At 32.5% G+C, this 11,308-nt stretch overlaps 2 protein-coding genes across 5 annotated transcripts; both read right to left on the reverse strand.

The window, feature by feature from the left end:
- Positions 1-700: 700 nt before the first annotated feature.
- On the reverse strand, positions 701-2,516 carry LOC107608915 (UPF0481 protein At3g47200-like). Of its 2 annotated transcripts, none has more exons than XM_016310700.3 (2): positions 2,339-2,516; positions 701-2,129 (listed from the first exon to the last, which is right to left on the reverse strand). In XM_016310700.3, exon 2 carries the CDS (start codon positions 2,089-2,091, stop codon positions 868-870), a length of 1,224 nt encoding a protein of 407 aa, XP_016166186.1. In that variant the 5' UTR covers positions 2,092-2,129; positions 2,339-2,516; the 3' UTR covers positions 701-867. The 2 variants fall into 2 exon arrangements, with proteins under 2 accessions (XP_016166186.1, XP_016166185.1); XM_016310699.3 differs by having other exon boundaries at positions 701-2,136; positions 2,339-2,513.
- A 3,208-nt stretch (positions 2,517-5,724) lies between these two features.
- Positions 5,725-8,483, reverse strand: LOC107608913 (putative disease resistance protein At1g15890). 3 transcript variants are annotated; one of them, XM_016310695.3, is made up of 2 exons: positions 8,206-8,483; positions 5,725-7,990 (listed from the first exon to the last, which is right to left on the reverse strand). In XM_016310695.3, exon 2 carries the CDS (start codon positions 7,926-7,928, stop codon positions 6,045-6,047), a length of 1,884 nt encoding a protein of 627 aa, XP_016166181.1. In that variant the 5' UTR covers positions 7,929-7,990; positions 8,206-8,483; the 3' UTR covers positions 5,725-6,044. The 3 variants fall into 3 exon arrangements, with proteins under 3 accessions (XP_016166181.1, XP_016166182.1, XP_016166183.1); XM_016310696.3 differs by having other exon boundaries at positions 8,211-8,481; XM_016310697.3 differs by having other exon boundaries at positions 5,725-7,993; positions 8,211-8,475.
- Between the last annotated feature and the right edge of the window lie 2,825 nt (positions 8,484-11,308).

Here is an 11,308-nt window from a genome sequence, read left to right on the forward strand (position 1 = left end):
GAATAGGAAACACGCACAACCTTATAAAAAAAATAAAAGTTGTGTTATGCGACGACAAAGATATAATATTATATATAGCTGAGATTGGGAACAAATAAAGACAAGTATAATGATCTTAACTTGCAAAGTGAAGACGTGTATATCACTTTTTTTTTTCTTGGATGCTCTAAGGCAAGTATCACTGACATTATAAAATAAGAAACATATTTACACAAGGCTCATCTTCAAGATATACTATGAGTAACGACCCATTAGTTAATACAAATTTATTACTTCTAGCATTTTTTTTTGTTTTAAGTATTTAAATACACAATAGAAAGATATTAGAGGATGTATATTCACGTGCAATAACCAATTAGAGTTAGTTATATTCCAGTCAGCAAGTTAGTTAGAGTAAGACCAGATTTGGTAGTTTTTGTTAGACCGTTCAACTAATTAAGACCAACTATACAAAGCTGATAACCAAGACTTAGTTTAAGCTTTTCATTCCTCTGTTCATTACTTGTAACACAATAATAGATTGTGAACCTTTTCTCCATACTCATGGATTCCGTTATGGTGAGAAGCTCTCAAACTCACTCAATAGAGTTTGATGATACAACTTGTGAGATACCCACTGTTCTATCATGATACTTTATTACTTTTAAAGCTAAACTCTTTTTTTTATGCTATGGAGAGTTAGTAGCATGATAACGGCTAATAAAAACAATAAAATGGAATTATACAAGCTGATGCTAGAGAACAGAACATGTTTATCTGAATAACAGTAACAATAACAACGAGAAATACAAAGTACAATAACAATTAAAATACAGAAAGATGTTTATTGCAAACATTATTCAACTATATATCTCTGCAACACTTGCACTAATTGGAGGAACCTTGAACTACTTGGATGACAGAACATATTGTTTGAATAATAGTGAGAAGAAGCAATGCAATTCCAGCAATGGAAGCTACCATCTTCCATGGAGTGTTGAAGTAGTCGCGCCTCAAAGTTGCCATTAAACGGTTCCATGGATGTCCACGGAAAGCATTCAACTGTTGACAAGTGCGAAGATAATTTTCATTAAAAGTTGACTGTGCAACGTTCTTCCAAAGACCATTGAACAATTCAGCCACAGCATTACTATCTCCTAACCAATTGACGATTATCCCACTTTTGACCAAGAGATCTACATCTTTTTCAGTGTTAATAAGTAAATCAAGGACTGCAATGTAGTCAGTGATGTAGGACTGATCAGGATAGTGGCATTGTTCGAAAGCTACGACGTTCCTCAACCAGATTTCAGTCGTATCATCCACTTTAATCTCTGGAATTCTAAGAGTATGACCTTCAAATCTTAAGTCTAATAAGTCTTTACTTGTTTTACTTACTTTAAAGCACACTCCTGCTTCATGTAACTCAGTTGCACTATAAAGGCGAGGTAAAGAGTTTTCTTTCCTTATAGGTAGACTAGTACATGAATTCAATTTTAAGGTTCTTGATAGATCTGTGAAATGAGCTATGCTGTCATTAGAGGGAAAGTTTGGACTATGGCCAAAATACTTAAGAGTGAGGGATAAAAATGGAGGATGATCATGATCACCATTATTCAGTTTAGAAAAAAAGGCTAAATTGTATATTTTTTCCAATATAAAGAAAGGAAGTTGATTCTCAAGTAACAACAAATCCCATCTTATATCACTCCTCAACCATGGTGATAAACAGATAGCATCATCATCTGTCCAACAATTGAAATGATACCTGAGTAAAAGCTCAATTATGAAACCACAGTCTACCACTATCACCATGACATGATCCTCCTCATTAAGGTTAATGTTATCTGAGTAAGATCTTCGAACTTTTGGTTCCAACTGCTGCACACATCTCACCAACCTGTCCAAGTTTTTCTCGGATCTTTCAATGAATTTTTCACAGTATATTCTTTTCTGGCCTTCCATCTTTAGCAAATTTTCATCTCCATGGTGGAAAGCACCAATTGAAACAACCTTTGGAGTGTATGCTTCTTCATTTAACTTGCGGATTTGACGGGGCACTCTGTAGATGCAGCATTCACGTGTGAAAAGGGGTTTTGCTTCTTTCAACATTTCTTCAATCTTCCTTGTAACATGATTACAATTCTGATCTGCCATCTATGAATCAAAATCAGAACACCAGGGAAGAAATGTCAACTATAAATTATAATCATTAGTTTATCACATAGAATAAAATGTAGATCCAAATCATCCAACCTTAAGACATGAAAATTGGCCTATTAAAAAGAAAAAGACTAGAGTAAAAACATCACAAAGAGAGAAAAAGACTATATAAGATGAAGAGCAACAAAGCCATTACCTCACAAAAAGAGAGTTCAGCAAGGTCTTGCTATAGTCAGAGAGATCTCAAAAGTTGACACTGTGAAAGCACTTTCTGAAAGAGCAACTCTAGAATGAATGGATCGGACATCGGAGTCGAGCTAGTCAACGTGCATTTGGTCAACAGTACTGGTCGCCTGATATATACAGTTGCAACTTTCATATAGTCTACGCTCAGTCAATTAATTTTTTTTAGCGACGGAAATAAATTAAACACCAAATATAAAACAAAACAAATGAGCTGTTTAAATAGAGAAATAGTCCTGTTTAAGATTATTTTTTTTTATCTTTAACTTAAAGTATTAAATGATATAAATTAAATTATCTAAAATCAGATCTTATAAAATTCTTATTATTTCATAACTATCAATTTTATAATTTAAATATAGAAAATAATTCAATAATTATAAAATTCTAATTTAAATAGCTAAACCTCGTTATTTTCTCAAATTTCTAGAACTTTGATCATAAATAAAAAAATAATCTATAAGTATAGAATTTGGATAAAAACTTTAATTTATTTCAAATCCAATTAATTGCCTTTAATTATTTTCACTAAAAATAATTTTTGAAATTAAAACTACAAATAAATATATAATTTGAAATTAGTTTAAAATAAGACTTTTCAAAAGTTTTGGGCCTTACAATTTAGATCTTCTAAATTCTAATTTTTTTATTTTATAGGATAAAGTGAGATTTTTTACTATTAAATAATTTTTTTTTATATATTCTCTTAGTCCTATCTATAAAATAAATAGTAATAGATTATACTTTATTTTTTAAAGTTAAATTTAAAATTTAAAAAATTCAAATCTATGAAATAAATAATGAGAGATTATACTTTTATTCTAAAATAAAATTTAAAATAGTCACCCAAAAAAATAAAAAAAATTCAAAATTTAGAAGATGAAAACCATAACTCACTGTGCCTCTTCAACTTGCTCAGTATTAAGTAAATGAAGATTCCTCCGTTGATCTCTTTCACCAATTTCTTTAATTTGTTTATTTGTTTGGTTTTTTTTTTTTGTATTTTTTTGTGAAATTAACTAAATAACTTTGAGATCTGAACACAATTTTCTTCAATGGTATAATTCCTAATATACTTTGCAAAATTACAATGGCGAGCAAAGTTAAAACTTAAGAAGCGAGTTTGTTAAGGCGGTTATTAGCAAATAAAGTCAACTTTGATCAACTTTTAATCTTTCTTTTTTCTTTTTTTTTTGGAGTTGGTCAACTTCTATTCTGTATGCTTGGCCCAAATTGCCTTCCCCTCAGAAGTATTGCATAACATGCACTTCATTCCATATCAGCTTAAAAATTGTATGTAATGTATAATATAATTAATAAGTCATGAACTATATTAAGTGTACCTTTTAAATCGGTCACCAAAATTAACTACTAATATAAAATACATGTTAAAATATAACTACACATTGAAAATAAATTGAACAATATATATATTTATACATAAATATATTGGTGGTTAATTTTAGTAGCTACTTTTAGTGTACAAATAATATTTTTGTAATTCATTTCATTTGATATTCATAATTTTTTTATTTTGACAACTTTTATTTTCAATATTTTCTTTATGAAATTCTAAATAAAGGAAATGTAGAAAAAAAATACACAGGCAACCAAAAAATTCTTAAAATTTACAAATCTCATCCGTAATTAAGAGAAACAGAATAATAGAAATCTTAATTTTCCACTAATTTTATATACAGCATGTCAGCACATAATGCTTGCATCATGGAAAATGGTTATACTGGTTCCAAGTAGCGGAATTTGAAGAGAATTTTTGGAAGGATCAATGATTTTAACCCAATTATATTGGTTCACATAATGACATTTATATTTAAATTTTAACATAATTTTTAGCATAACTTCAAAAGTTGCAAGTTGTGATCAAATCTATACAAATGCAATAATACTAAATAGAATAAAATAAACAAATCTTAATTCCAATCCTACTAATTGCAACGTGACAATTGTAAAAGAAAAAGTATACAGAGGCAATGGTCTAAACGTACAATGTGTACAATGAAGTCTAATCGTACAATGTGTACAATAGAGGTTTAGGAAGTATTAGAGATATGACCATTAGTGTTACATTATCTTATCAGGTTACGCTTTTGGGATGAGTGATTTCATGACATGGTATTAGAGTTCTAGATCCGAAAAGTTTATTATCTGGTATCCGGGTAGTATAGGTGGTGTTCATTTTATTCATGGACTAAAGATTTAGCCCATTGTACACATTGTATACTTAAGCCATTGACTCCCTAGCAGTACTCATTATAAAATCATGTTGTTTTTAATTATTCTACAAGCGAGACCCTTGCTTTTCTTTTTCTTTAAAGGTGTTTTTTTTTTTTGGGTGACTTTAAAGGTGATGTTTACTTCTTTGAAAGTGATATTTGCAAATCTTTTTCTTTTACTACAAGTAATACCACGTAAAATTGAAGGGTTTTTTTTTTCTTTTGTCTAAGAGATTTAAAGGTTTTAACCAACTAGTAAATTAGCCAAAGCCAAAAACACAAAGGTTATTAGTCCAATTTGGACTGAGAAAAAGTAATAAGTGAATGGAAAATGTAGAAGTTGAACACTTGAACCTGATAATTGATTTAGTTATGTGAAATCTTAACTCATTGAATTAATCATACTATATATTGTAACACTACTAATTTTTTTTTTATAAAAATTAAGTATGATTCAAAATAAAGTGTGAAAAGAAAAACTGAAAACTAAAGCAGTCCAATGCCCAGACCAGTGATTTTGGCCTTTTGCTTCCATCTTGGAAGTTAAAATGTCTTATGCTTTGGAATCACCATAACATAACACTTGAAACAACCCCAAACCTCTATAGAAATTAAGGAGAAAAATAACAGTAAAGTATTTAAGGCATTATTTTTTACTTTCAAGCAAAATCACGTGTTTGCCAAATAGAGCCATGGACTTCATGGTGTATAATGGAAATGAACGTTCTATTTGGCAGAGTACCAGTTTTGAGCACACTTGCCATCAACATTTGGCCATGCACTCTACAACTACGGCCTTTGGTACCTCAGCTAACTCGTTTGGCCCTTCCAATATCACATTTGATTATTAAAATATGAGTTTAGAATATATGATTGGTAATAAATTATAACTTTAAAATAAAAACTAACTAATGACTTCCATAAAAACACATGAGCAGGAAATACAAAAGTTCAAAATTAAAAAAAAAATTAATATATCCAATAAATAAGAGATTGTAAAAAAATTATGAACAATTTAGTTTTTGTTTTCATGTTCAATATTTTTGTCTTTGTTATATTATAAAGAAAATAGAAAAATTTTAAAATAAATACAAAAATTAAATAATTTTCTAAATACAAAATTTTCTTTACTAACAAATGTCATGATACATGAATTAGGATAAAAAAAAATTACAAAGATAACATTGCATTCAATCAACGAAAGCGTACCAATTAACAGAAGACTTCAACAAAGTTTTATCATATAAATCCAAAGAGGCCATTGCGTTAGTGACCATACGTTTGGATGCAACAAAGTTTTACCATACGAGGAACCAAAGTATTCAAAATGAAAACTTAAGGTAACATAATGTCTTTCGAATAAACCAAAACCAAATAAACTCACCAAGTGGAAATGACGTGTGAAACAAGTCAAGGCTTAACCATTTACTCCATAACAATAGCAATTGCAGATTCAATCATCTCAGATTCTCTGCGGACAACTTCAGCCCTAACATCTGCAGCTTTGTTCTCGGTCACCTTGAGTCGTTCGCGTAGCTCAGAAGCTCCGTCCTCAACAACCCCAAGCCGGGCACGCAGCTTAGCAGCTTCGTCCTCTGCAGCTCCAAGCAGTGCACGCAGCTTAGCAGCTTCGTCTTTCAAATCCTTCTCTTTCTCCCGAAGTACTTCAATCCTGGTGATCTTAGTGGTAGAGAACACCTCTTTCACATAAGGACTTAACCATTCCAAATCAAATTTGAACTCGTTTAACTGCTTCCAGAGAATACGTAACTCATCTTCCAGATACACCCAATCCCTCTTCTCAACATTTTTCAACAGAAACAGCACCCGCCCTAAGCTATCAAAGGCGCTTTGTGTTACTATTTCAGAGTGGTTTTTCTGGCTATGAATCAGCTGGGGGTGGTTCTCACACGCTTTCTTGAGCAGAGGCAGGAATGATTTGTCCACCTGACACAGCCTTTTAAAATTCACCATTTTCCCTGATAGCTTAGGAACTGTAGCAACCTTTGGATAGGAATAGGACGACACATCTTGGAATTCAAGACCCTCTTCAGCAAATGTTGCATTGGTCGTTGATGAAGATGCCAGCTCATTTGCACTGCCATACAACAAGTGAAGAAGTCGATGTAATGCTACACGCCACTGGAAATCTTCCTGATTATATTGTGCAAACATGTAATCACAAACATTAACCATCTTGCTGGCAGGGATATCCTCATAAACCATCTTTCTAGCAATGTCACGCACCAGACTACTCATTATGATATGGTCTTTGCTTTTATCAGAAAGCATCAGCAAACTAGACTCAATGAGGTCATTGATGGCTGCTCTCACTTCATCTTTCCTCCAGCCTAGTCGGATTGCATATTGTGACAGCTCTTCAATGAGAACTTCATGTTCATGATCACGACCACTTGGAAACAAACCACATATTAAGAATATGGTTTTAGTTACTCTGGTGCTCAGTTCATGATAGCCTACTTCTATAATCTGGTGAATAAATTTAGATGTGTCAGCTTCACATTGCAAACTCTTCACTGGTAGCATCTGCATTGTTTTTAATACTTCCTTCCACTGGTCAACAGTTTTTCCTCTTAAAGTGGATCCAATCACTGAACTTGCAAGGGGTAAACCATGACAATGTTTCGCAACTTGTTTTGCTACTTCAACAATTGATTCAGGGGAGCCGTCACTAATGTCTGCATGCTTCCTCAAAAGATCGCAAGCTTCTCCTTCAGTTAATAAAGACAGGTTAATGCTTGGTTGGCATCCCATCCTATATACTGCTTCTTGAGTACTTGTAGTCATGAGGACTTTACAGCTCATACGCCTACCCATGGTTCTAAGCTGCAATCCATTACAACCATTAAAAATCCCTATCTTTTCCAGGTTGAGCCTGTCCAACACATCATCCAAAATTATAAGAACCAGTTCTTTACTTGTCATTGATTTTTTTCTCTGTCTTGCAGCTAGACCAGCTTCTTCTCCCAATCTGAGACTCAATTGGTCAGCTATCTCACCTTGTATCTTCATGAAACTTGGAGTAGATGTCACAGGAACGAATACAACAAGGTTGAAGATGTTCAACAGCTTGGCCTTTTCACCCACTTGTTTTGCTAAGGTTGTCTTTCCTGATCCACCCATGCCAGACAATGCAACCTGAGAGATCTTACAATCTTTTAGTGCTTCCAAAATTTGATCGAAAGTGCTTTCTCTGGACTGGAACTGCATCAAATATCCAGAATCATAATCATCTGTGACAGAAATACCCTCTTCCATCTTGATAATTCGCTCTCCTTCATGAACCATGTTGTAGCTCAGAAAACAGACGGGTAAGTATTATCTTTTGTACTCCGGAATAGTCTTCCTTCCTGCTGGAACAGTTCAATGTTTACATTACATGCAGAAGCTAAATAACACTAAACATAGAAGCTAACTGAAAAATCACATTAGTAATAATCAGAGCTTTCTTCCTAGGCAAACATATAGAAAGTGAATTAGCACAGTATCTCATACAGTCATACCTAGAATTCGTAAACATAGAAAAAATCCATAAATGGAGTCAAATTATGAAACCATAGCTCACCTTACTTTTTCTCAAATTCCAGGGTAATTAGTAGTGTATGAGATTCCCGCTTGTGATGTCTTCCCGCTTGCTAATCACAAAAGATTTGATTTTCTACTCTATTGAAATCAACTAGAAGAAGAAGATGAAGATGAAATTCAGTAATTCGGATCGACCCGGAACACAGAAGATAACGCTGTTTTGAGATAGGACAGGGCGTTAAGAGCAACTCCAATGGTAGTAAAGAGAGGCTCTATTCTGACACATGGGAAAAAAAAAGACTCAGTGTACGAAAAAGTGAGGAAAGTTCCTTAGGGCCTTTCAATAAAAAATTTTTTAAAAATATATATATATTACATTACATTATATATATGTTTATATTAAGTAATTTTGTAATTTCACATATAGCAATTTATTAAATAATTAAATTATAATTAATTTATTAATAATTATAATAATTAATTATATTAAATAATTATATTTTTATTTAATTAATAATTTATATTAATTATTTATATTAGTTATTTAAATTATAATTAATATAAATAATTATAAAAAATAAATATTAAATATTATTTATATTTTTATATTAAATTATAACTAATTAAATTTATCTACATAAAAAATTAAATTAAATTTTTACATATTACAAAATAATTTTTGGTTTGATTATTTATTTTTATTTATAAAATTTAAAATGCTAACTACATTACAAAATTAGATGTTACAATACTAGCGGCTAAATAATTGTTGTACTATTATTATATATGAAATTATTAATTATTTTTTTGAATCTTAATATTTTTAATAGTGAATTATTTTTGAATTTATAAATTTTAATAATATTATTGTAAACAAAATAACAACTACATTAATTTTAGAGTAATACCCCAAATAGGTCCCCAAGAAATTTACTATCGGACAGTTTTGTCCCCCACAAAATTTAACTAAGATTTCGACCCTGAGGTTCTCAGATATCCCCCAAATACGTTCCCAAAACTGTTTGATCCGGTTAAAGTGATGACGTGTCAGGTTAACTGTGACATGTCACCTTTAGGACATTTTGGTCCCCATCCACGCTGGACAAAATGACGTCGTATTGGAACCAGGGGCAAAACGACGTCGTTTCGGGGAGGACAAATTCGTCCCCACTTAGACAGAAAATGCAAACGGCGCCGTTTTCATGTGGGGGACCTATTTGTCTCATAATAGTATCTTAGGGGACCTATTTGACCTATAATTCGTGATGTTAAAAGAAGCTATATTTACTTCAACGCAAACCTTAAAAACACATTGACATTGGTCTGTTCATTTATCAAAATGGTAACATAAACTTGAGAACCCAAACATGTTAACGACACAAATATTTGGCTTCAATAGCAACACAAACCAAATCAAGTCAAAAGAAGGTTTATTTTCTTCAACATAAACTAAACGAAACCATTATAAACAACATAATGTCTTCTTCCTCCAACATAACAAAAGGTGGTAACATAACTAAGACAACAACTTTCACATTAATTTTTAGAAGCATCATTTCTTGAAAGACTGGTTCAACCCTCGTGTTGGAATGAATTTGAACAACTTAGATATTGTGCCACTGGTTGCAGCTGATATTGTCTCAGCACTAACACTCCCCGAATTCACGGCCCTAATTACTGTCTCTTTTGGACGTCTAAAAGAAAGCTGAGCTTGGAATAAACAGTATTGTTATCACCATGTTTCAGCAATACTGAAATTTTGTGTGAAACATGGTGATAACAATACTTTTTATTCTAATCTCAGCTTTCTTTTAGACGTCCAAAGGAGACAGTAATTAGGGCCGTGAATTCGGGGAGTGTTAGTGTTGAGACAATATCAGCTGTAACCAGTGGCACAGTATCTAAGTTGTTCAAATTCATTCCAACACGAGGGTTGAACCAGTCTTTCAAGAAATAATGCTTCTAAGAATTAGTGTGAAAGTTGTTGTCTTAGTTATGTTACCACCTTTTGTTATGTTGGAGGAAGAAGACATTATGTTGTTTATAATGGTTTCGTTTAGTTTATGTTGAAGAAAATAAACCTTCTTTTGACTTGATTTGGTTTGTGTTGCTATTGAAGTAAAATATTTGTGTGGTTAACATGTTTGGGTTCTCAAGTTTATGTTACCATTTTGATAAATGAACAGACCAATGTCAATGTGTTTTTAAGGTTTGCGTTGAAGTAAATATAGCTTCTTTTAACATCACAAATTATAGGTCAAATAGGTCCCCTAAGATACTATTATGAGACAAATAGGTCCCCCACATGAAAACGGCGCCGTTTGCATTCTCTGTCTAAGTGGGGACGAATTTGTCCTCCCCGAAACGACGTCGTTTTGCCCCTGGTTCCAATACGACGTCGTTTTGTCCAGCGTGGATGGGGACCAAAATGTCCTAAAGGTGACATGTCACAGTTAACCTGACACGTCATCACTTTAACCGGATCAAACGGTTTTGGGGACGTATCTGGGGGATATCTGAGAACCTCAGGGTCGAAATCTTAGTTAAATTTTGTGGGGGACAAAACTGTCGGATAATAAATTTCTTGGGGACCTATTTGGGGTATTACTCTTAATTTTAATTGCTTTAATTAATTAATTAAGTGTGACCACAATAAGGACTAAAGTTAGTTTCTCCTAATAGAAAAGAGAGAGATGCTTTGAATTCCTATTTATTGTTTGAGAAAAGCTCTGCATACAAGTCATTAGGGCTTGTATGCTTTACAAGTTAATTGTTTGACGTCGGCCAGTCTTTTTAAGTTATTATATTAGCTATCCATAAGACCTCGTCAGGTTCTTTTTTTGGATTGCTTTCGATAACTTCTTACATTATTCTGTGTTCATCTTTGCCGATTTGTAGAAAATGGTTGGCATCTCGAATTCGTCCTTTGGGTGAATCGCGTTTTCACCTTTATCGGACGATTTATCTTTATCGTGGTCGTGCAGCGAAATTGTTTTTCACTTTTTGTCGACCTGTAGCTTTATAATCGGACGATGAATACTTCAGACTAATGCGTCTTGAAATCTTTGTAGAATACCTAAATAAATTTTATTCCAAGAAAAAATGCAAATATGTACATGTGGGGATTTCTTATCCTCTTTAAA

This window comes from Arachis ipaensis, chromosome B7 (assembly GCF_059453495.1).
Source record: "Arachis ipaensis isolate K30076 ecotype BB chromosome B7, ASM5945349v1, whole genome shotgun sequence".
NCBI classification, from domain to species: domain Eukaryota; kingdom Viridiplantae; phylum Streptophyta; class Magnoliopsida; order Fabales; family Fabaceae; genus Arachis; species Arachis ipaensis.